Here is a 20,059-nt window from a genome sequence, read left to right as displayed (position 1 = left end):
AGCTTTGGTTTTAGAAGGACAAATAGTTCCTATTCCAGTTCCTATTCCAGGTCTTTTTAATGTTTTTATGACCTAACATAAATTATTCTTCAGCATTATTGTCTGTTTTATACTGTGTGTGTGAGAGACTGTGTGTGTGTGTGTGTGTAATTAATATACTGCTTGATAGGATTGCTAGAGAAGAATAGAGCTAGTGAATGACACTGTGCCCCTGACATACAGGAAACGTTCCAAGAAGTCATCAGCAGTTAGGATTGCTTAGGGAAGTCATCATGCTGAGATACTGTGAACACAGGTCCTGTGTCTCTTCCTGTGTAGGCTGTTTCCAACATTAACACTCTTCTGGACAAAGCTGACCGGGTGTATCATCAGCTGATGGGTCATCGGCCACAGCTGGAGAACCTGCTGTGCAAAGTGAATGAGGCAGCTCCAGAAAAGCCACAGGTGACCCCAGACTGGATGGCCCCGAGGGAGGGCTATGTGTCAGGGGCAGAAGACTGCCCTAGGTGAAGTCGTCTTAGGGAGGACATCTGACAATTTACTTCTTGGGGTTGCAGGAAGACTCTGGAACGGCAGGGGGCATCAGTTCCACATCAGCCAGTGTAAATCGCTACATCCTGCAGTTGGCTCAGGAGTACTGTGGTGACTGCAAGAACTCATTTGATGAACTCTCCAAAATCATCCAGGTGTGTCTTGTCCAAGTGTAATTGATGGCTGTTTTCACAACAGTCCAACTGCAATTCAGTTCTTGGTGGTATATTTGTTCTTGGCCATTAACAAATCTATATTTAGAATAGTTAGTGCTTTCAGAAAAAACATTCCCAAAATTCTATTTCCCTCTTCTAATATTTGCAGTCTAGAGGGTCAGAGCACACCCACAGCCCAGGCGGGCTGTGTGAATGTTCTGTCACTGACTCCATGATTGGATGCCAGCCTCAGGCAGTGGGGCTTCACCCAAGGAGAGCATCCAGTTCATTACCTTCCCCTGGCCCCAAATCTCTGGCATCCTATCTTTGCTAAGTACACCTGAGTTTCTGACCCTTTGGTTTTTTAAAGAACAGTGTTACATGGGAGTTAAGAGGATGAGCCTATGATCAGAGTCTTGTCTATGCCTGGCTCCCTTAATTTGTGAGACAGCTATGTTAAGCTTTAGTTTTCGCTTCTGTAAAATGGGGATAGAATAACTTAACTGTGAGGTTATTGACAACTCTGAATTAATGCGTATCAAGTTGCTTTCCAAGTGAAGCTAACTTTCTAATTAGCTTCCTTTTTTGTCCTTCTTTTAATTGCTGATTTCATTTTTGTCCTTTCATTTTTAGAAAGTCTTTGCTTCACGCAAGGAATTGTTGGAATATGACCTGCAGCAAAGGGAAGCAGCCACCAAATCATCGCGGACCTCTGTGCAGCCCACATTCACTGCCAGCCAGTACCGCGCCTTATCCGTCCTGGGCTGTGGCCACACGTCTTCCACCAAGTGCTATGGCTGCGCTTCTGCTGTCACAGAGCATTGTATCACACTCCTTAGGGCCCTGGCCACCAATCCAGCTCTGCGACATATCCTCGTCTCCCAGGGTCTTATCCGGGAACTCTTTGATTATAACCTTCGCCGAGGGGCTGCTGCCATGCGAGAGGAGGTCCGCCAGCTCATGTGTCTCCTAACTCGGTCAGCACTTCCTCCATGGTTATGGGCCTAGGAATGCCTCCCTGGGGTTGCTGGGAGGACTAGAAATGATGCTGGAAGGACTACAGGTGTGGCAGAGAATGGTGCTTCTGTTGCCTGCTGGAGATAGCTTATCAGAGGAATCTTAGCAAGACTGGGGGTGTCAGTGAGCCAGCTAGGCTTCCCTGCAAATGCTTGTTTGGCACATACTCTGTTGGTTCCAGGGATGAGTCCCGTGGAAACGTTCTGAACTTGGTGAAGGGAGACAAGAGAGTGAAGGGACACTTGGACTCAAGAAAACTTGCCAAAAGCAGGCAGTGGAGCCTAGGAGGGTAAGGAGGGTCTAACAGAATAAGAGCTCCGACTCTAGCTTAAAAAGAACCAGGCTCAAGAGCTGACATTTTGTAGCATGCTCTTTGGAAAAACTATTGAATTTCTCTTGAGCCTACACATTACTTGTCTATCACCTTCCTTATCTGAAAACAGATGAGGAAAGTAAGTACGCTAAAGGCATTTGATGAGTGTGGGGGAAATAGTTTGTAAATAATAACTCACATGGTACTTAGTAGGTAAGAGATATGGCACCCAGAGCTTTATGTGGGATTAATTTAGTTTCTCATTTACCAAATGTCTGTTGAATGCCAGGTGCTAGTCAAGACTCTGGGAGTACAGTGATAAATGAAGCAAAGCCCTTGCCCTTCAGTGTCTGATATTCTACATAGGGAGAGTTGCAAAAATAAAGAAGGGGGTTTGCTGTTTTGGATAAGGTAGTGGAGAATTTCTCTGAGGAGTGATACTTGAACAAAAGCATGTATGAGTGACGGGAGCAAGCCCTCAGCCAGTTGACTGCATGCAGAGGAAGCAGCACGTAGAGACTGAGACTCTTGAGTGTGCTGGGGATGCTGAGAGCGACAGAGAGGCCTGCAGCTGGGGAGAGGCAGGAGTGGACTGCAGGGGGAGAAAGGGGCAGCCAGCGATTGTGAAGAGAAGATCACTAGGGTCTTGTAGGCCATCCAAGGACTTCGGATTTTATTTAAAGTATGTTGGGAAGCAAAGAGTAACAAGACACAGTGTAGCTTTATTTTGTTTTAAAGAAGAGACATTTTCACACAGGGTCATAGGAAGTACCATGTGGGAAGTAACTTGGAGGCAGTTGGAAAAAATAGGGAAAGTATGGCCCATGGTAAGAGTGGACTCAGCTTTTGAGGACTGTGACACTAGCATCTCCTGGGATCCTGCCACCTGGGTGTGGCCCCCAGGTGTGTGCTGTTCTACCTTCATCAGCAACTATTTGCAGGAAAGGAAGCAACAGCATACTCCTTTCATCTCAGACCAGAGCTTTGTGATGCTCTAGTCTTGCTCTTGGGAAGGAGGAAGATCAAGGTCGCTCTAGAATGGCATGTTTGAATGACAGGACTCCATTCCTTTGCCTCCTCAGAGATAATCCAGAAGCCACCCAGCAGATGAACGACCTGATCATTGGCAAAGTCTCTACAGCTCTGAAAGGCCATCGGGCCAACCCTGACTTGGTGAGTAGGCCCACAGTCCTCCAACGCCCCCCCCCCCCCCCCCGGAGGCCCAGAGCAGCACATGTACAGAGATCATATCCCAGGGTGATCTATGGAATGGGGGCACTCCACGTCTCCCTGTCCCTGATGGCGCCAACTGTGACCAGACATTTCATAATAAGTCCTGAAATCAGTTTGGACGCTATAGTCGTCCTTGGGCTGACTCCTGATCCTTGACCCATGTGCCTTCCCATTGGCCTCTAGGCAAGTAGTCTGCAGTATGAGATGCTGCTGCTGACAGATTCCATCTCCAAGGAGGACAGCTGCTGGGAGCTCCGCTTACGCTGTGGTGAGCTCGGGGAACATCTGGATCTGGGTCAGAGCTTTTCAGAGACTGGAAGGAGTCACCAGCTGGGAGAGAGGTGGAGGGGAGGAGAGGATACCTGTGCAGCCTTGCTGGACATGTGGTATATATATGTCTGGTGATCGTGACCTTGCCTTTTCTGATGGTCCCTAGCGCTCAGCCTTTTCCTCATGGCTGTGAACATTAAGACTCCTGTGGTTGTTGAAAACATCACCCTCATGTGCCTGCGGATCTTGCAGAAGCTTATTAAGCCACCTGCCCCGACCAGCAAGAAGAACAAGGTATCAGGCCAGGGGGGACAATGAACATTGTGACTTGCTTCCTAAAGGTCAGAGCCATACCATGAATGCATTGGCCAGGCTGCCTTTGGTTTTGTTCATCATACATAGAGAAGGTTTGAGATTTTTTGAGAAAGAGGTTTAGAATAAAATAAACACAAAATTACAAAAGTTCAGTCCTTTGAAAGCAAAAGCCAGTGAAAGACTACCTCTTTCCTCAAGAAATCACTGGGTTCTTTCCCACTCATATGCTTCGTTAAATTTTATTTCTATCACCTAATGTACAACAGAGCAATGTATATATATAGTAGCTGCTCAATAAGTCATGATTAGATGAATGGATAAAAACTTTTATTCTGAAATATCCATAAGCTACAGATTGACTTGCTTGTAGGGCTTGGAAACTACAGGAATAGGACTTAGTGTGTGGCTTGTGGCTTTGTCTGTGGGAAGCCTGCCACACTTTCTCCACTGAAAAAAACTAGTGAGCTTAAGCCTAAGAGAAAGATGCTGCTATTAAACTGGATCCAGACGTTTAATAGGAACACACACGTGGACATAAAAGATGGCATGTTGCTGTTCCAGATCATCTTGGCTTTGCAAGTCCCCCAGGGTTGCCAGGGTCATTCCAGAGCTGGAACTTGGGGCTCAGGGTGCTAGTGAGCTCCCTCACTTTGCTCCACTTCCTCCAGGATGTCCCTGTCGAGGCCCTGACCACTGTGAAGCCATATTGCAATGAGATCCATGCCCAGGCTCAGCTGTGGCTCAAGAGAGATCCCAAGGCATCCTATGAAGCCTGGAAGAAGTGTCTTCCTATCAGAGGTGTGTTGATCTCCTCAAGATGTGATGAGTTACTCCCTCTTGCCTCTGTCTTCCCAGCTTCTCCCCCACCCCAATAACCATCACAGTCTTGTACTTACGTCCCCCTGTAACCTTTGACCTTGACCTTTCAGGGATAGAAGGCAATGGGAAGTCCCCCAGCAAGTCAGAGCTTCACCATCTCTATTTGACTGAGAAGTATGTATGGAGGTGGAAGCAGTTCCTGAGCCGGCGAGGGAAGAGAACCACCCCGCTGGATCTCAAACTGGGGCATAACAACTGGTTGCGACAAGTAAGTGGCCATGTCCTGGGTCGCTCACTCCCTGTGTCGGGGCCTCATCACTTGTCTGCTCTGCTTTCTTTTTCCCTTTGCTATTGCTGGGTCCTTCCAAAGCAATAGGGAAGGGTTCTTGGTGCAGCCAGCAGCATGGTGAACTGGTTAAAGCACTACTTCCCTCTGTCTTTCTTATCAAGCTTCTTGTACCCCCTTCTACCCATGCCCAAGGAACTCAATCTCAGCCTCTGAGCTCCCCTCTCCTCCTTTCATCTTCTATGTTATGTCTGCTATCCTTTCTTTCCTCTTTTTCCTAGCTAAAGTTTAAAGGATTAGAGTCATGTGTCAGCTGATAAAATGGAGAGATGCTTGGTATATAATAAATGAAAACATTGTGCTTACAGATAACCATGAGAAAAGAATTCTTAAAGACCTTGCTAAGATCAAAGCTTTGATGTTTTCTCCTTGAGTTAACTTGAGGTTTTTTTAGGAGAAGAGCACCTTACTTTGTAGGGAAGTCTCCATGAAGAAGGGAGGCTCCTTAGCAGCCTCTTTCCAAGACTACAGCAGCTAGATGCTGTTAGCTGGTGATCTGGAGCGTTAGCCCTTTCCCTTGGGAGGTTCCCGGGTGTATGGCAGCTGACTCCCCTGCTGGGAGCTTGGTAAGACAGGATGTCCTCTGAGCCAGGACTCTCCTCTCCTGTATCCTGCAGGTGCTCTTCACTCCTGCAACGCAGGCTGCACGGCAAGCTGCTTGTACCATCGTGGAGGCTCTCGCCACCATCCCCAGCCGCAAGCAGCAGGTCCTCGACCTCCTCACCAGGTATGGTTTGGGGTGAGATGAGGTCATTCACTTCATCAGTAGCCTTTTCCTCTTTGCAGTGGGCAGCTGCAGATCAGGATTGGGAGGTGTACCTGTGTGGTGTGTGCTCGTCTCCCTCCCAAATATAGCACTACCCGGATGTGGTCTAGGGGAGGTAAAGCAGCCACACAAGTGTTCATTGGCTGACCCTTTGTTCTCTGGTACTCAGGAGTGAGCACCTAAGAGCTTGCACACATTGTCTTAGGTACTTCTTGGGGGCAATAGTGCTAAGATAGGAATGGCGCTCTGCATTCTTCCCCTGTGAGAAGCTCGGAGTTTCTCAGATGCCCTCCCTCCATTTCTGAAAGGAGGAGAGGCACAGCAGAAGATCTGGAGGAGGGAACCATTGGGGATCTTAGAGCCACTAGCCCTCACTTCGGGCTCTTGTCTCTTGATGGCAGTTATCTGGACGAGCTGAGCATCGCGGGGGAGTGTGCTGCTGAGTACCTGGCTCTCTACCAGAAGCTTATCGCCTCAGCCCACTGGAAGGTCTACCTGGCAGCTCGGGGTGTCCTGCCCTACGTGGGCAACCTCATCACCAAGGTATTCTGCCCACTCCCCTAACTCCTTTCACTGTCATAGTCTAGACTTTGCCAAGTTCTTTGACTGTAATGTAACTATCCTATGGCCATAGCAGTCTGCACAGCCATTTAGGCTGTTTGGGGGTTTTAAACAGGCCTCAAAAGACCTGCAGCTGTCAGGTTTGTTGGAAAGCTATTCTGCAAGGGCTGGACTGAGCGGATGTGACTGCTGAGTGCCTTTGGTTGGTGCTGCATGTTCCTGGGATGGAGGTGACTGGGATTAGTAGCAGCACCGTCACACTGTGCCTATCATCCTGCTTAGGAAATAGCCCGCCTGCTTGCCCTGGAGGAGGCCACCCTGAGCACTGACCTGCAGCAGGGCTATGCCCTCAAGAGTCTCACAGGTAAAGAACCAACTGGCCCTTCCCCTGTAGACAGCCAGGGTGTGCATTAAGGACTGACCTTAGTTCCAGGATGCTAGGCTGACCCTTCCTCATTGTGTGGACCAGTGCAGATTCATGCTGTGCATTTTTCTCTTGAACACCTACCTCCTCTGTGCCATGTACAAAGACAGATTGGCTCTGCTTTTTTGAGTTGCGGATAGCCTGTGATGACATTAGCCTTCCTTGCTTGTAGTCTTTTGAGGAGCTCTTAGAGCAACTTTTTCCTGTTCCCACAGGTCTTCTGTCTTCCTTTGTGGAGGTGGAATCCATCAAAAGGCACTTTAAAAGTCGCTTGGTGGGCACCGTGCTGAATGGGTACCTGTGCTTGCGGAAGCTGGTGGTGCAGAGGACCAAGCTGATCGATGAAACCCAGGACATGCTGCTGGAGATGCTGGAAGACATGACCACAGGTAGCCCTGCTCAGCCACTAGTGCTGGCACCCCTTGGCCCTTATGGGCTGGCAAGGGGCACAAGTCTGTGTCCTCAAGGGAGCAGGGGTGGCACAGATCTCCCCACATGTAAGGAGAGAAACGTACCTCAAGTGCTATGGAGCTGGAGGAGGGGTGGCACAGATCTCCCCACATGTAAGGAGAGAAACGTACCTCTCAAGCACTGCTTCTTGGAATTCTAAATCCTAGAGCTATACTCAATTTGGGGTTTTTCTGTTGAGCTCGCAGGGTGGGGTGAAGGGAGCATTTCTCATGGGTTCTCAGTCTGGGAAGTTTTGAGGCCTTGTCCCTAATTCCCTCTGCTCTGTCCACCTTGTCTTATGGAATCCCATCTCCCTTTCACATTCATCTCATGGTGTGCTTGTGTTGCAGTTTGGATAATTTCTTTGGTTCATTAATCTTATGCACTGTGTGTACTCACTTTAAATCTGTCAGAGTTCTTGTATTCCCAGATTTAAAATTTGCTTATTTGTATTTTTTATTGGTGGTCTGGGGGTTTGAACTAAGGGTCTGGTGCTTGCTAAGCAGGCATTTTACTACTTGAGTTACTCTACCAGTACCTTTAGTTGCAGTTATCCTAGACCGTAATTCTCCTATTGCTGTTGGGATGACAGGTCCAATGTCACTGTGCTTGTCTTGTAGTTTAGAATGACAGGCATGTGCCACTGGGTCCAGCCATTGCTTAGATGGAGTATTGTGAGCTTTTATGCTCAGACTGACCTTCAACTACTACTTTTGATCTCTGCATCAATGCATGGGATTATAGGCTTGAGCCACTGTACCTGGCCTATGGTTCCAGATTTTATAATCTCTTGCTCATTCACATTTGCCATCCTTTTTATAATTTGTAAGCGTACTTGTGCTTAATCATTCTAAAGTTTGATTCTACTGTTTTTAATTCAGGTTCTTTCTTGTAAGGTGCCATTGATCTTTTTTGTATTTTATGATATTGACTGTGACCTCATATTGTTAAACCCTACAACTCAACAATGAGTTTCTCTAGACAGAATTCATAATTGCTTCTGTGAAGCAGCAATCTGTTGTCCCAGGGCTCTGCTGTCAAGAGCTGCCTTCAAGGAAGTTCTGAGCTTCAGGTGTTTCAGACTTCAGGTAGTATAAGGTTGGGTCCACATAGCCCTGTGAGGGGATGACTTATAAGTTCTTAGAGATTTGTTTCCTACTCAGTGCCATATTTTAAGAAAGACAGTTTGTTTTTCTGAAAGCAGCTTGGCAGAGGAAAGGAAAGATATTTCTAGTTGACCCTTATACCAAGAGTGTAGCTCTTTTGTGTGTGCGTACATGTGTGGTGGAAGGTGGCTCCTGTTAGATTCACTGTCTCAGAAGATTCACAGCTTTTTATCTAGCACACATCCTGGTAGGTAGTGGAAACACCAAAGCTCAAAGAAAAAGCTGCTTTAGGGATTTACTTTTTTGTCTGGGTTTCTGATTTCTCTAATCTTCTTTTTTTTTTTTAAACTACCATTTTGCTAAGAATTGTTATACCGGATATTTCACATTCTAAGTTGTTCTTAAGTGGTGAGAAATAAGGAGATAGGTCCAGGAATCTTATCTTCAGATATCACTTTCATTTTATACCCAACTAGTCTGTGATTTTGTCAGTACAATGTGTGTGTGTGTGTGTGTGTGTGTGTGTGAATGCATGCACATGCACCAGTTCTGGGGCTTGAACTCAGAGTCTAGACACTGTTCCTGAGCTGCTTTTTCTCAAGGCTAGTGCTCTACCACTTGAGCTACAGTACCATTTCTGGTCTTTTCTGAATAATTTATTGGAAATAAGACTCTCACAGACTTTCCTGTCTTGGCCTGGCTTCAAACTATGATCCTCCTATCTCAGCCTTCTGAGAAGCTAAGAATATTATAGGCGAGGTCACCAGTGCCTGGCTATTTATTATGAGACTTAAGTTGTCTCTTGGTCCTATAGAGGGCGGTGTATACTTAGTCTGTCCAAAAGCAGGATAAACAATAATGTCCTTCCATTTGAATAGAATATAGTCAGAATTGTGGCTTGATATTTGGAGGGGAGTCTGTTTTGGCAAGGGGTTGCTAAACTGAATATGACACAGCCATTTATTTATTTGTTTACTTATTTATTTATTGCCAGTCCTGGGGCTTGAACTCAGGGCATGAGCACTGTCCCTGGCTTCTTTTTGCTCAAAGCTAGCACTCTACCTCTTGAGCCACAGTGCCTCTCCCAGCTTTTATTTTCCTGTATATGTGGTGCTGAGAAGTGAACCCAGGGCTTCATGCATGGTAGGCAAGCACTCTACCACTACCACATTCCCAGCCTGGCATGGTCCTTCTTGAGGAGGTCTATCCTCAGAGACAGCAGGATAGGAGCACAGCGGATGCAGTGTTGACTTGGGTTGGAAGGATCTGTCAGTGAATGTAGTCTGAGTATAAAATCAGTCAGCATCATGTTTACAGTTGAATTTACATAGAGAGCACTAAAGACAGGTTAGGGCTCAGGTGGAGAGGCACGTGGTGTACCTATAATCCCAGCTGAAGATGGAAAAATTTGAGGCCACCTTGGCTATTAGCAAGACCCTATCTCAGAAGAGAAGAAAAAGTCAGAATTAATAAGAAGGAAAAATCTGTCAGTAACAGTGCTCTGCGTGGGCAGAGCTCTTCTCATTAACATGGCCACTTTGATTTCTGGCAGGTACAGAATCGGAAACCAAGGCCTTCATGGCTGTGTGCATTGAGACAGCCAAGCGCTACAATCTGGATGACTACCGAACACCAGTCTTCATCTTTGAGAGGCTGTGCAGCATCATTTATCCTGTAAGCAATGCCATGGTCCCCGTGGCCTCAGGGTCAGCATGAAAACGCTTGGGGATTCGGGCAACATTGTAGGAAGATCTACTGGCATAAGACAGAAGCAGCCTCATAAGTTTTCCATTCCTAATGATGGGAAATCCAGTGATCTTCCTTGGTCTTACTTCCAGTATTGAAGGTCAAGGTCAATCTTGTTATTACTACTATTTTAATTAGTTTTAGCTTTCATTTTCAAAATCTCATTGTTAATCAGTCTGGCATGCTGTGGTGTAAGCTATTTGAATTTGTGTATAAAGACATTATTGCTCTCTTCCTTCCTTCCCCCGCTGGTTTTATGTATGCATTCATCCTGTGTTTCATTTTCTCTCACCTGAGCTGTGTGGAAGTTCAGTACGGTCCAGAGACCCCTCTTGCTGTGGAGGGAGGAAGGAAGCACCAGTGGCCTCATTTACCCACGAGAGGTCATTGAGTTCCTGAGAGTTGTGCCATGTAGAGAAACCCTCTTCTCAGCTTAGGGTTAGAGAGTCATTTGGCTCCGATCAGTCAGCCTGTTGAGGATGTTGAGCATGTCTCACTCCTTGTCTGCTTGCTTTTTAGGCCTTGTCTCTTAGTCTATTCTTGCATTTCTGAGGAGTGTTGGTATTTCACGCTACTCGGATTGTTTCTAGCTATTTTGAGTGACCCCCGAGCTTCCCATTCTTTAGATCTATACTGTGTTAGGCAATGATGTTTCCCTCAGAGTCTCCACAGAACAAGGTAGCATGGCAGAAACCTGCCTCTCCCACCGTTGGTGGCAAGAAATACGGAAGCATTTCCTTTTCTGTCCTTTAGGAGGAGAATGAAGTCACGGAGTTCTTTGTGACCCTGGAGAAGGACCCCCAACAAGAAGACTTCTTACAGGGCAGGATGCCTGGGAACCCATATAGCAGCAACGAGCCTGGCATTGGGCCACTTATGAGAGATATAAAGAACAAGATTTGCCAGGACTGTGACCTGGTGGCTCTCCTGGAAGATGACAGTGGGATGGAGGTAAGAAGCCTGGGACAATCTGATAGTGAATAGGAGCATGGACAGAGATCGAATCCAGCTGCTTCTCAAGCAGGTAGCTGGCTTTGGCCTCCCACCTTCTTGCCGCCCCTGGTGTTAAAGAGGTGTGGAGAGCTCTGCCCACTGCCTGGCATGGAATATACAGGTGGTTAGTGGCAGTTGTAGGTTTTTATTATTGTTTCTTTGACAGATTTCCAAGAGATTCCAAGTTAGTAGAGCTCCCACAATCCTGGTGTTCTGGTCTCTGTACAGATTTAAGGTCCTGTATATAGCACCTTGTGACTGACAGCTTTGAAGGTGTGGATTATCAGATACATAGCAATGGGGTCTGGATTATCATATACTCAGTGAGAGGGTCTGGATTATCATATATCCAGGGAGAGGCACATGTGCCTTTTGTGGTGATGGCCTGAAATGGGCTCAGGAATGAAGGTCCTTCACAGTTTCTGAGCTGGAGTCCACAACTAGGTAAAGTGTGCTGGACCCTAAGATTGTTACTGGGTGTACGGCATGAATATTCATTTTCTAGAGCAAAAGCAAGTACAGAGACCCAGGACAGGTGAAAGTGAGGAAAGGCGAACACTGCCATAAACTGTCCTTTGATCTTGAAACTTGCAATTATGTGGAATAACAAGCTCATCTATTTTTCTCTTCAGCTTCTAGTGAACAATAAAATTATTAGTTTGGACCTTCCTGTGGCTGAGGTTTACAAGAAGGTCTGGTGTACCACGAATGAGGTATGTGCTTCTTTCCTTGCTGAGAAGTGTGGATTTCTTTTTCTGGTTTGCACAGGTTGTTAAATCATCACTTAGCCCTGTGGTAGCACTAGTAGCCTTACTTCCTCTCTTTGTGAATGTATGGGAAGCCTATCATTTCCTTTGCCTTTTGAAGTATAAGACCAGTGGCGGCAAAGAGCTTCAAGAAGGCATGAGCAAGCCAGGCACTAGTGGCTCATGCCTGTAGTCGTAGAGAGCCACACCTGTAGCTAATCTTAGGTACTCAGGAGGTTGAGTTCTAAGGATCGCGTTTGAAGCCAGCCTGGGCAGAAAAGCTGTCTGTGAGACTCTGATCTCCAAATTACCACCAAAAGCTGGAAGTGGAGCTGAGCTGTGGCTTAAGTGGTATAGTGCCAGCCTTGAGCAAAAAAGTTCACATAGGCCCTGAATTCAAGCCCCAGTACTGGCTCAAAAAGAAAAGGAAGGAAGGTGTGAACAAAAAAAAAAAAAAAAAATCAGAGCTTGAGCATTTTCTGTCTGCATGCAGCATAGTCTGGGTTATGTGTGTTCTCAGCTTTTATGTAGGCACATCACAACTGGGAGTTATTCTCAGCTTTTATGGGAGCACTCCCATATCAGACTATTTCCCCAATAGTTTTGCTACTTGGAGAGTTGAGACACAGCAGGCAGATGTTGAGGATGGAACTACAGTGCTCTGTCTTCATTTCTCTCTATTCGGATTCCTTCCCTTCCTTTTTTCCCTGTTGGGGGTTCTTTAGTCAATGAATCAAATATGTAACTTAATTTTAGCAAATTTGTGTACTTGTAAGGTGTAAGTTTTTATGCTTAGCCCCAGATATTTTGGGGAGGTTTAAGAAAATCAACTGGCAACGCATTTTTTACATTTTTGGCTTTACTTGGCCACACATTTTTGTTAGTCTGCCATGAGTTAAAAGGTTTTGCTGTTGACAAAGGAACAATTATGTCAGTCAGGCTATAGGGGTTGTAGAGAAATTCATGGCCTTGTATTTGCTAGACTGGTGCTCTAACATTTGAGCCACACTCCCAGTCCTTTTCTGATTTTAGTTATTTTGTTGGGTAGGGTCTCACTTGTTTTTTGCCTGGTCTGGTTTCAAATCAAATCCTTCTACATACAACCTCTCTTGTAGCTGGGATCACAGGTATGTGCTGCCATGCCCAGCTTATTGGTTGAGACAGATTTTTCTAACTCTTTACCTGGGCTGGCCTCAAAGCACGAACCTCTAGATCTCTACCTCCCTAGTAGGGCTCTAGGCATAAGCCACTGTGCCCACCTCATTCACAGCTCTTTGATGTAAATGAACTCAGCTTGAATTGAACCTCTGAATAGTAGTCCCCAGTGGTTAGAGTTTCTTATGAACTAGTATTGGGCTACTATTGAGCTAATATTAGGTCTAGACTTCTACCTAGATAATAACTGCAAATGAACTGTTGAACCTCAAAAGATAATATAAAGGAGTTGATTAGAGGAGTCAAATACTCAATAAGTAGGTATTGGAGTTATTACCTCTAGTGTGCTTTCGTTGTTATTGTTTTGATTTTATGCTGATACCAGGGCTTGAACTCAGGGCCCTGTGCTCTTGCTCAGCTTTCTTACTTGAAGCTGGCACTCCACCACTTGAGGCTGGCCTTTTGCTGGTTAATTGGATATGGAGTCTTACAGACTTTCTGCCTGGGCTGGCACTGAATCCCTATCTTCCATGTCTTGGCCTCCTGAGGGGCCTGTGCCATGGATTCCTGGCTTACCTAGAATCTTAATGACATCCTATAGGGTGGTGTCTGTGAGGTATTTCATATGATACCTAGCCCAGGTAGCCTCCTTTCTCCTAAGGAAAGGCAGTGTGTTCAAGTCTGAGCAACATTGGGGTTCTCACCTTAGAGAAAACCAGATATTTTTCATGTGGCTGAGACATTGAGCAAGTCCAAGTGTTGAGCTCTTTATATTTTCTGGGCCTGTTTGTAAGTATCTCCAACTTCCTCTGCCCAGGGAGAGCCCATGAGGATTGTTTATCGAATGCGGGGGCTGCTGGGTGACGCCACTGAGGAGTTCATCGAATCTCTGGACTCTACCACAGGTAGGGTCTTTCCTCAGAGTGCTGCACACTGGGGCTGGGATTTGGGACTGTTGCACCGCATATAAAAGGATCAGTCTTGTCCCAGGACCTGTGTATTGTCAGTAAATGCTCTCTTATGCTGGGCATCAGAAATGGTAAAATACATGCTTCAGTGGACTGATTAGAATCTCTTGAGGATGAAAACAAGGTTTTAGGAGAGAAAATTAATAACAAAACTGAGTTCAGATTTATTTTTAGCTTGTTTTGTTTTGCATTGATAATAGTAGTTCCTTATACTTTGTTTGAGCAAATGTTAATTGACTATAAGAAGAGTTCTTCTTAGGAGTGAGGTCATGTGGTTTAGCATCTGATATTGTGCTTTTTTTTTTTTAATTGAGCTTTTTATTGATTATGTCTTTGTAGGCCATGTGGAGAAGGGCCATAAAGTCTCAGCCTAGAGGATGGGCCGGGAGGGTTTCATTCTGGAGACGTTCACCCTCCCCTCTCTTCCTTTTGCATTCCCTCCTCTAGATGAAGAAGAAGATGAAGAAGAAGTTTACAAGATGGCTGGTGTGATGGCCCAGTGTGGGGGTCTGGAGTGCATGCTTAACAGATTGGCGGGGATCAAAGACTTCAAACAGGGGCGCCACCTTCTAACAGTGAGTTCCTTAGGGACCAGCCCCTCTGCACAGAGAGAGACTCGTGTGTCACAAAGCCTTGAAGCCACTTATCCATACAGGGAAGTGCCAGTGCCAGTGTAGACCACTGAAGGCATTGGCAGTTTGCCAAACCCTTGGTACCTTAGGCTCCTCAGCCCTCCCCATTCATTGGGATGGTGGCCACTTTTTGCAGTACCTTTTAGTTATCTAAGAAACTGATGTCTGAGTGTCTTCCCTCCCCTCCCCCAAATTCACTTGTGTCCATCATGATTTTATTATTGCATTAAAAATGAGTTTTGTAATGTAACTCAGATTTTGTAGGGTTCTCTTTAGGGGTTTACTCAACTATCTCATTGGTCACAATTAGAGGATTCTAGAGGAACCACCATATTTCATTACTGTTTTTACCCTCTCCACTGGGCATATAAGGATGGGTAGGGTGTCCATTTTCAGGACCCATTTGGTTAAGAGCCTCCAGCAAGTGGATTATCATATGCATTCATTCTGTCTTCCATTAGTTTAGCATCAGAGGTAGTGCTGGAATTTCCCCAGGACAGCATCGTATCACCTGTTCCATTAGCAGCTGGTATCACTTCCTAGTTCAGAAGTGACAGAGCAACTTGTAGAGAGTGTTGCCATTCAAAATGCCAACCTGCTGTGAGAGCTCAGCCGCCTTGCCATGGCACCTGAGGGCCATTTCTCCCTTCTCCCATTTCTCCCTGCCTGAATGAGGAGGAAGCCCTGCTGATTGTACAGGACTCTCTTAGACTCTGCTGCTGGCTCCACATCTTAGACTTGAGGGTGGTCTCATGGGTCTGGGCTGGCTTCTCTTGTCAGGTGCTGCTGAAGTTGTTCAGTTACTGTGTGAAGGTGAAAGTCAACCGGCAGCAGTTGGTCAAGCTGGAAATGAACACTTTGAACGTCATGCTGGGAACACTAAACTTGGTAATGGCTGTGGGCTGCAGGTGATGTGAAGGGACCCGTGGTGATCCTGGGCCCTGCCGCACCCCCCACCCCCCTTCCTTCTGACTCAGCCCATGCTGCAGCCAGGGAACCCTAGAGCTTTCTTGTCCCCTTCCTGAGGGTATGTCAGAAGTGAGAAGAAGGCATCCCCTCCAACAATCGACTCCACACCAGTGGAGAGCCAGTGCCCCTCTCCTGAGGGTGGCCAAGAACAATGTCTGCAAAGCCCCACATGCTTGTCTCTCAGAACACATGCACATGTGTGCACACATGTGGTCTGGGCCTCACAGCCATGGAGAGGAGCAGAGGATGGTTGAGTGAGTGGCTGTGGTTGTATCTCCACAGTGACTGTGTCTCCTTCTCCCCCAGGCTCTGGTAGCAGAGCAGGAGAGCAAGGACAGCGGGGGTGCAGCTGTGGCTGAGCAAGTGCTCAGCATCATGGAGATCATTCTAGATGAGTCCAATGCAGAGCCCCTGAGTGAGGACAAGGTAAGAAGACCCCAGACCCCATCCTCTCCACCTGCAGCCACTGGGAGCCTGCAGTAGGCTTGTCTAGAACTAGTTGAGCTCACCCTAGGATTGGAATGACCCCATCCACCCAAGCCATAGGAATGGCTGGGCTCACCTAATGGTGATGTCAGTGCACTGTGGTGGAGCTCTGGACTCAGAGGAAGCAAAGCTGCTGAAGATGTTCTTTCAGTCATGGACTCCAGTGCTCTAGCTGATGGAGGGGCCTTTGTTTAGTCTTCATCTCACAGTTGAAACTGAATACCATGAGAGGGAAGTGAATTGTTTGGTGTCATCTAGTTGTCTACGAAGGGGTCAGGCTCAGAACTCAGGCCCAGCTCTTCCTAGTTCCATTCCTCTCCACTGTCTGCGCCTGCACCTTCTTCCCAGCTTACTGGTGCTGGTGATTAGGCACGCTTTGTGTTCAGCAGGCTCCATTCTCTAAGGGTGGCAGGAGATGGTACTGGCATATTTTGACTATTAAGAGAGCATCATAGAAACCTGAAAACTGTTTTACTAAGAGAAATTCATTTCTATTTCTATTGCCAAGAAAGGGCTAAGAAATGGTTCTTCTGGGTCTGATGGGAGTGGCTGACCTTCAGGGATCAGCTATTGGCTGCAGCCTCAGTCCTTCTGCTACCTTCCCCTGTTGCAGGGCAACCTCCTCCTCACGGGGGACAAGGACCAACTCGTGATGCTCTTGGACCAGATCAACAGCACCTTCGTCCGCTCTAACCCTAGCGTGCTTCAGGGCCTGCTGCGCATCATCCCATACCTCTCCTTTGGAGAGGTGGAGAAGATGCAGATCCTGGTGGAGCGGTTCAAGCCATACTGCAACTTCGATAAGTATGTGGCTAGAATTTCCTACAGCTAAGTAAGAGTCCTTACAATCCTGTGAGGCTTACAAAGATCCCCCTAAATTTTCGTGTCTGTGATCTGGCATGTAAGGGGCCCCATCTAGTGAGGAGGCAATAATTGAATTCTATTGTGTTAAAGCAGTAGCTGGCTAGGCAACAGAAGTGAAGTGGTTGGTGATGGGAAAGGGGCATGAAAAGGTAGAAGACCTCTGTGCAAATATTGCAAATGCCAAAGAACAGGACAAGTTTGAGCACAGCAGGTCAGAGAGAGAGAGTGGCAGGAACCAGGTCCAGTGTGTCATAATAAAGGAGTTGAGACAAGATCCTGCAGGTAGTTGAAGTTTGTTTTGACCACAGTTTGTTCTGTCCGCACAACTTCATACCGTGTGCTCTCTCCCCCCCAGGTATGATGAAGAGTACAGTGGTGATGACAAAGTCTTCCTGGACTGCTTCTGCAAGATCGCAGCTGGCATTAAGAACAACAGCAACGGGCATCAGCTGAAGGACCTCATCCTCCAGAAGGGCATCACCCAGAATGCCCTAGACTACATGAAAAAGCACATCCCCAGTGCTAAGAAGTAAGATCCTCCACCCCCACCCAGCCCACGCAGGACTTTGTTCCCCTCCCAACTTTTGCCTCCTCCTCATCTTGGTACAGAGGTTCACATGTGCCCTTTGTCCTCCTTACAGTCCCTTCCCCTTCTGTCCTTTCCAGTAACCACTCAGGGACCTTGAGATGCTGGGAAAGGATGCAGTCTTTTAGTTTGTGTTGAGTACTGGTTTCTGTCTGGCTTCTTAGCTGGGCTCGGTGGTTCTTAGTGATTCTTTCCCACACTATTGGAGTATCATATTGAATGATCCCAAATCAACAAGTGGTTTCTGGGGTACTTTCCTTGCCTGGCTAGCAAGTGTGCCTTTCTTCTGTTTTGCAGTTTAGATGCTGACATCTGGAAAAAGTTCTTATCTCGCCCAGCCCTGCCATTTATCTTGAGGCTTCTTCGGGGCCTGGCCATCCAGCACCCGGCCACTCAGGTGAGTGTTCAGCATGTGTGTGGACTTCACTCTGTTCAAAAGACATGTAGTGGGAAGGAGCCATTCAGTGTGTGTGTCCCCCAACTGAGAGAATATAACTCCTCAATTTAACTTGAGATGTGACTTGACATTAGATGAAACGCTCACAGTAGAAGAGAATCCCTGTGGGTCATATAGTTCTCTGTGTGTAAGTTATCATTGTGATTTCTGCATTCATTTCGTCTTTTTGTTTGTCTATTTGTTTTTGAAACAAGGTCTCACTATGTAGCCCATGTTGACCTTGATCTCATGATCTACCAGCTTCACTCAGTCAAAGGGGGCTTCTTTATCCCAAGAGTCAGTCAGGCAGCCATTGAACTGGGATGTTTGTAAACCACTACATGCCATTTGTAATAACATCATCGTTTTCTGGTCTGCCTCAGGCAGCTGGCACCTTTGTGCTAGGGAAGGCTGCCATTCCACCCTGCAGCCCATTCCTGGCCCCAGCCCCTGGGCTGGGGTATCTATTAACCCTTCACAAATCCTATTACATGGCAAGGTGAGAGACAGTTTGCTCCTCCTGGGGATCTGCTTGTCTCTTGATTACAGTTGTGTCTGCTTCTCTGCCACTACCACACACCCTTCTAACCACTGGTTCCCCCTCCATTTTGACAGTTTTGTAATTTCAAAAAATTGAATCATGCAGGGCACCTATAGTTCACACCTGTAGTCCTAGCTACTTAGGCAGCTGAGATCCGAGGATCGAGATTCTCTGCCATCCTGGGCAGGAAAGTTTGTGAGGCTCTTATCTCCCATTAACTACCAAAAAGCCAAAAGTACAAGTCTGGCCCAAGTGGTAGAGAGCACAAAACCTTGAGCAATAAAACTCAGGGACAGTATCCAGGCCTGAGTTCGAGCCGCAGTACTGGCACCAAAAAAGAAAAAGAAACAAACAAAAAACATGTAACCTTTGGGAGGCTAGCTTTTTACTCACCCTAATGGGCTAATTTTCTGGAGGCCCACAGTCAATAGCATGTTCCTTTTTATTATAGCACTGTCCAGTAGCAGCAGTTTGTCAGTCTAACCATCCACCCACTAAAAGATAGCATTTTGTTTCCAGTTTGAGGACATTACTTATAAAACGGCTATATGTCAGCTGCAGGTTTTTGTATGGATATGAGTCTTCATTTTCTGGGATGGATGTCCAGGAGTGCAGTTGCTTGGTTGGATAGTTGCATATTTAGTTTTGTTTTGTTTTGTTTTTTGCCAGTCCTAGAACTCAAGGCCTAGCACTGCCCCTGGCTTCTTTTGCTCAGGGCTAACACTCTACCTCTTGAGCCACAGTGTCACTTCCAGCTTTTTATGTGTATGTGGTACTGAGGAATTGAACCCAGGGCTTAGTGCATGCAAGGCAAGCATACTACCGCTAAACCATATTTCCAGCCCCGCATATTTAGTTTTAATAAGAAACTACCAAAGTGTTTTCTAGAGTGGCTGTACCCTTTTACATTCCCATCAGCAATGTGTGAATGACCTAATTTCTCTGCTTCTTTGCCAGCATTTGGTGGCTATTTTTAATTTTCAGCTATACTGGTGGGTGTGCAGTGCTGTCTCACTATAGTATTGCCATGTGTTTCCCTTATGGCTTCTGATAGCTAATGAATATTCATGGACTTCATCTATCTCTTCAGTGGAATGTCTGTGTGTTTGTGTCTTTTGACCATTTTCTAACTACATTGTTGAGTGCTTTAAAGGTTGAGTTTTGAGAGTTCTTTTCAGTTTATAATCTGTTTTGAATGTAGTTCTATCTTCTCACCTAGCAGTCTGTTCTGATAACTACAAAATGTAGTTGATTATAATAAAGTTCTGTTGTTTGTCTTACTAATGTCATTGTTCTAAACTTTTGTTCAACTCAATAGAGAGGGCCACAATTAGTATGTTTTTATAGAAATACTTTTTCCCAACAAGAGCCTCCACATAAGTTATATATATATATATATATATATATAGTTGTAACATGTCTTTTTTTTTTTTTTTTTTTTTGCCAGTCCTGGGCCTTGGACTCAGGGCCTGAGCACTGTCCCTGGCTTCTTCCCGCTCAAGGCTAGCACTCTGCCACTTGAGCCACAGCGCCGCTTCTGGCCGTTTTCTGTATATGTGGTGCTGGGGAATCGAACCTAGGGCCTCATGTATCCGAGGCAGGCACTCTTGCCACTAGGCTATATCCCCAGC

General features: G+C 46.3%; 1 protein-coding gene across 1 annotated transcript in view; it reads left to right on the top strand.

Annotated features, from left to right (window-relative positions):
* The window catches only part of Ubr4 (ubiquitin protein ligase E3 component n-recognin 4), a 121,789-nt gene that overhangs the window by 87,505 nt on the left and 14,225 nt on the right, over positions 1–20,059 (top strand). The window contains 22 exon segments of the mRNA XM_048350361.1: positions 319–444; positions 558–686; positions 1,320–1,663; positions 3,099–3,189; positions 3,433–3,517; positions 3,686–3,813; positions 4,503–4,632; positions 4,764–4,921; positions 5,617–5,726; positions 6,167–6,308; positions 6,609–6,690; positions 6,966–7,139; positions 9,859–9,980; positions 10,806–11,003; positions 11,678–11,758; positions 13,764–13,851; positions 14,362–14,489; positions 15,327–15,434; positions 15,822–15,941; positions 16,615–16,805; positions 17,221–17,394; positions 17,749–17,848. Coding sequence (XP_048206318.1) covers positions 319–444; positions 558–686; positions 1,320–1,663; positions 3,099–3,189; positions 3,433–3,517; positions 3,686–3,813; positions 4,503–4,632; positions 4,764–4,921; positions 5,617–5,726; positions 6,167–6,308; positions 6,609–6,690; positions 6,966–7,139; positions 9,859–9,980; positions 10,806–11,003; positions 11,678–11,758; positions 13,764–13,851; positions 14,362–14,489; positions 15,327–15,434; positions 15,822–15,941; positions 16,615–16,805; positions 17,221–17,394; positions 17,749–17,848 — 3,009 coding nt within the window.

This window comes from Perognathus longimembris, chromosome 7 (genome assembly GCF_023159225.1).
Source record: "Perognathus longimembris pacificus isolate PPM17 chromosome 7, ASM2315922v1, whole genome shotgun sequence".
NCBI lineage: Eukaryota > Metazoa > Chordata > Mammalia > Rodentia > Heteromyidae > Perognathus > Perognathus longimembris.
This window is presented reverse-complemented; position numbering and strand designations above follow the sequence as displayed.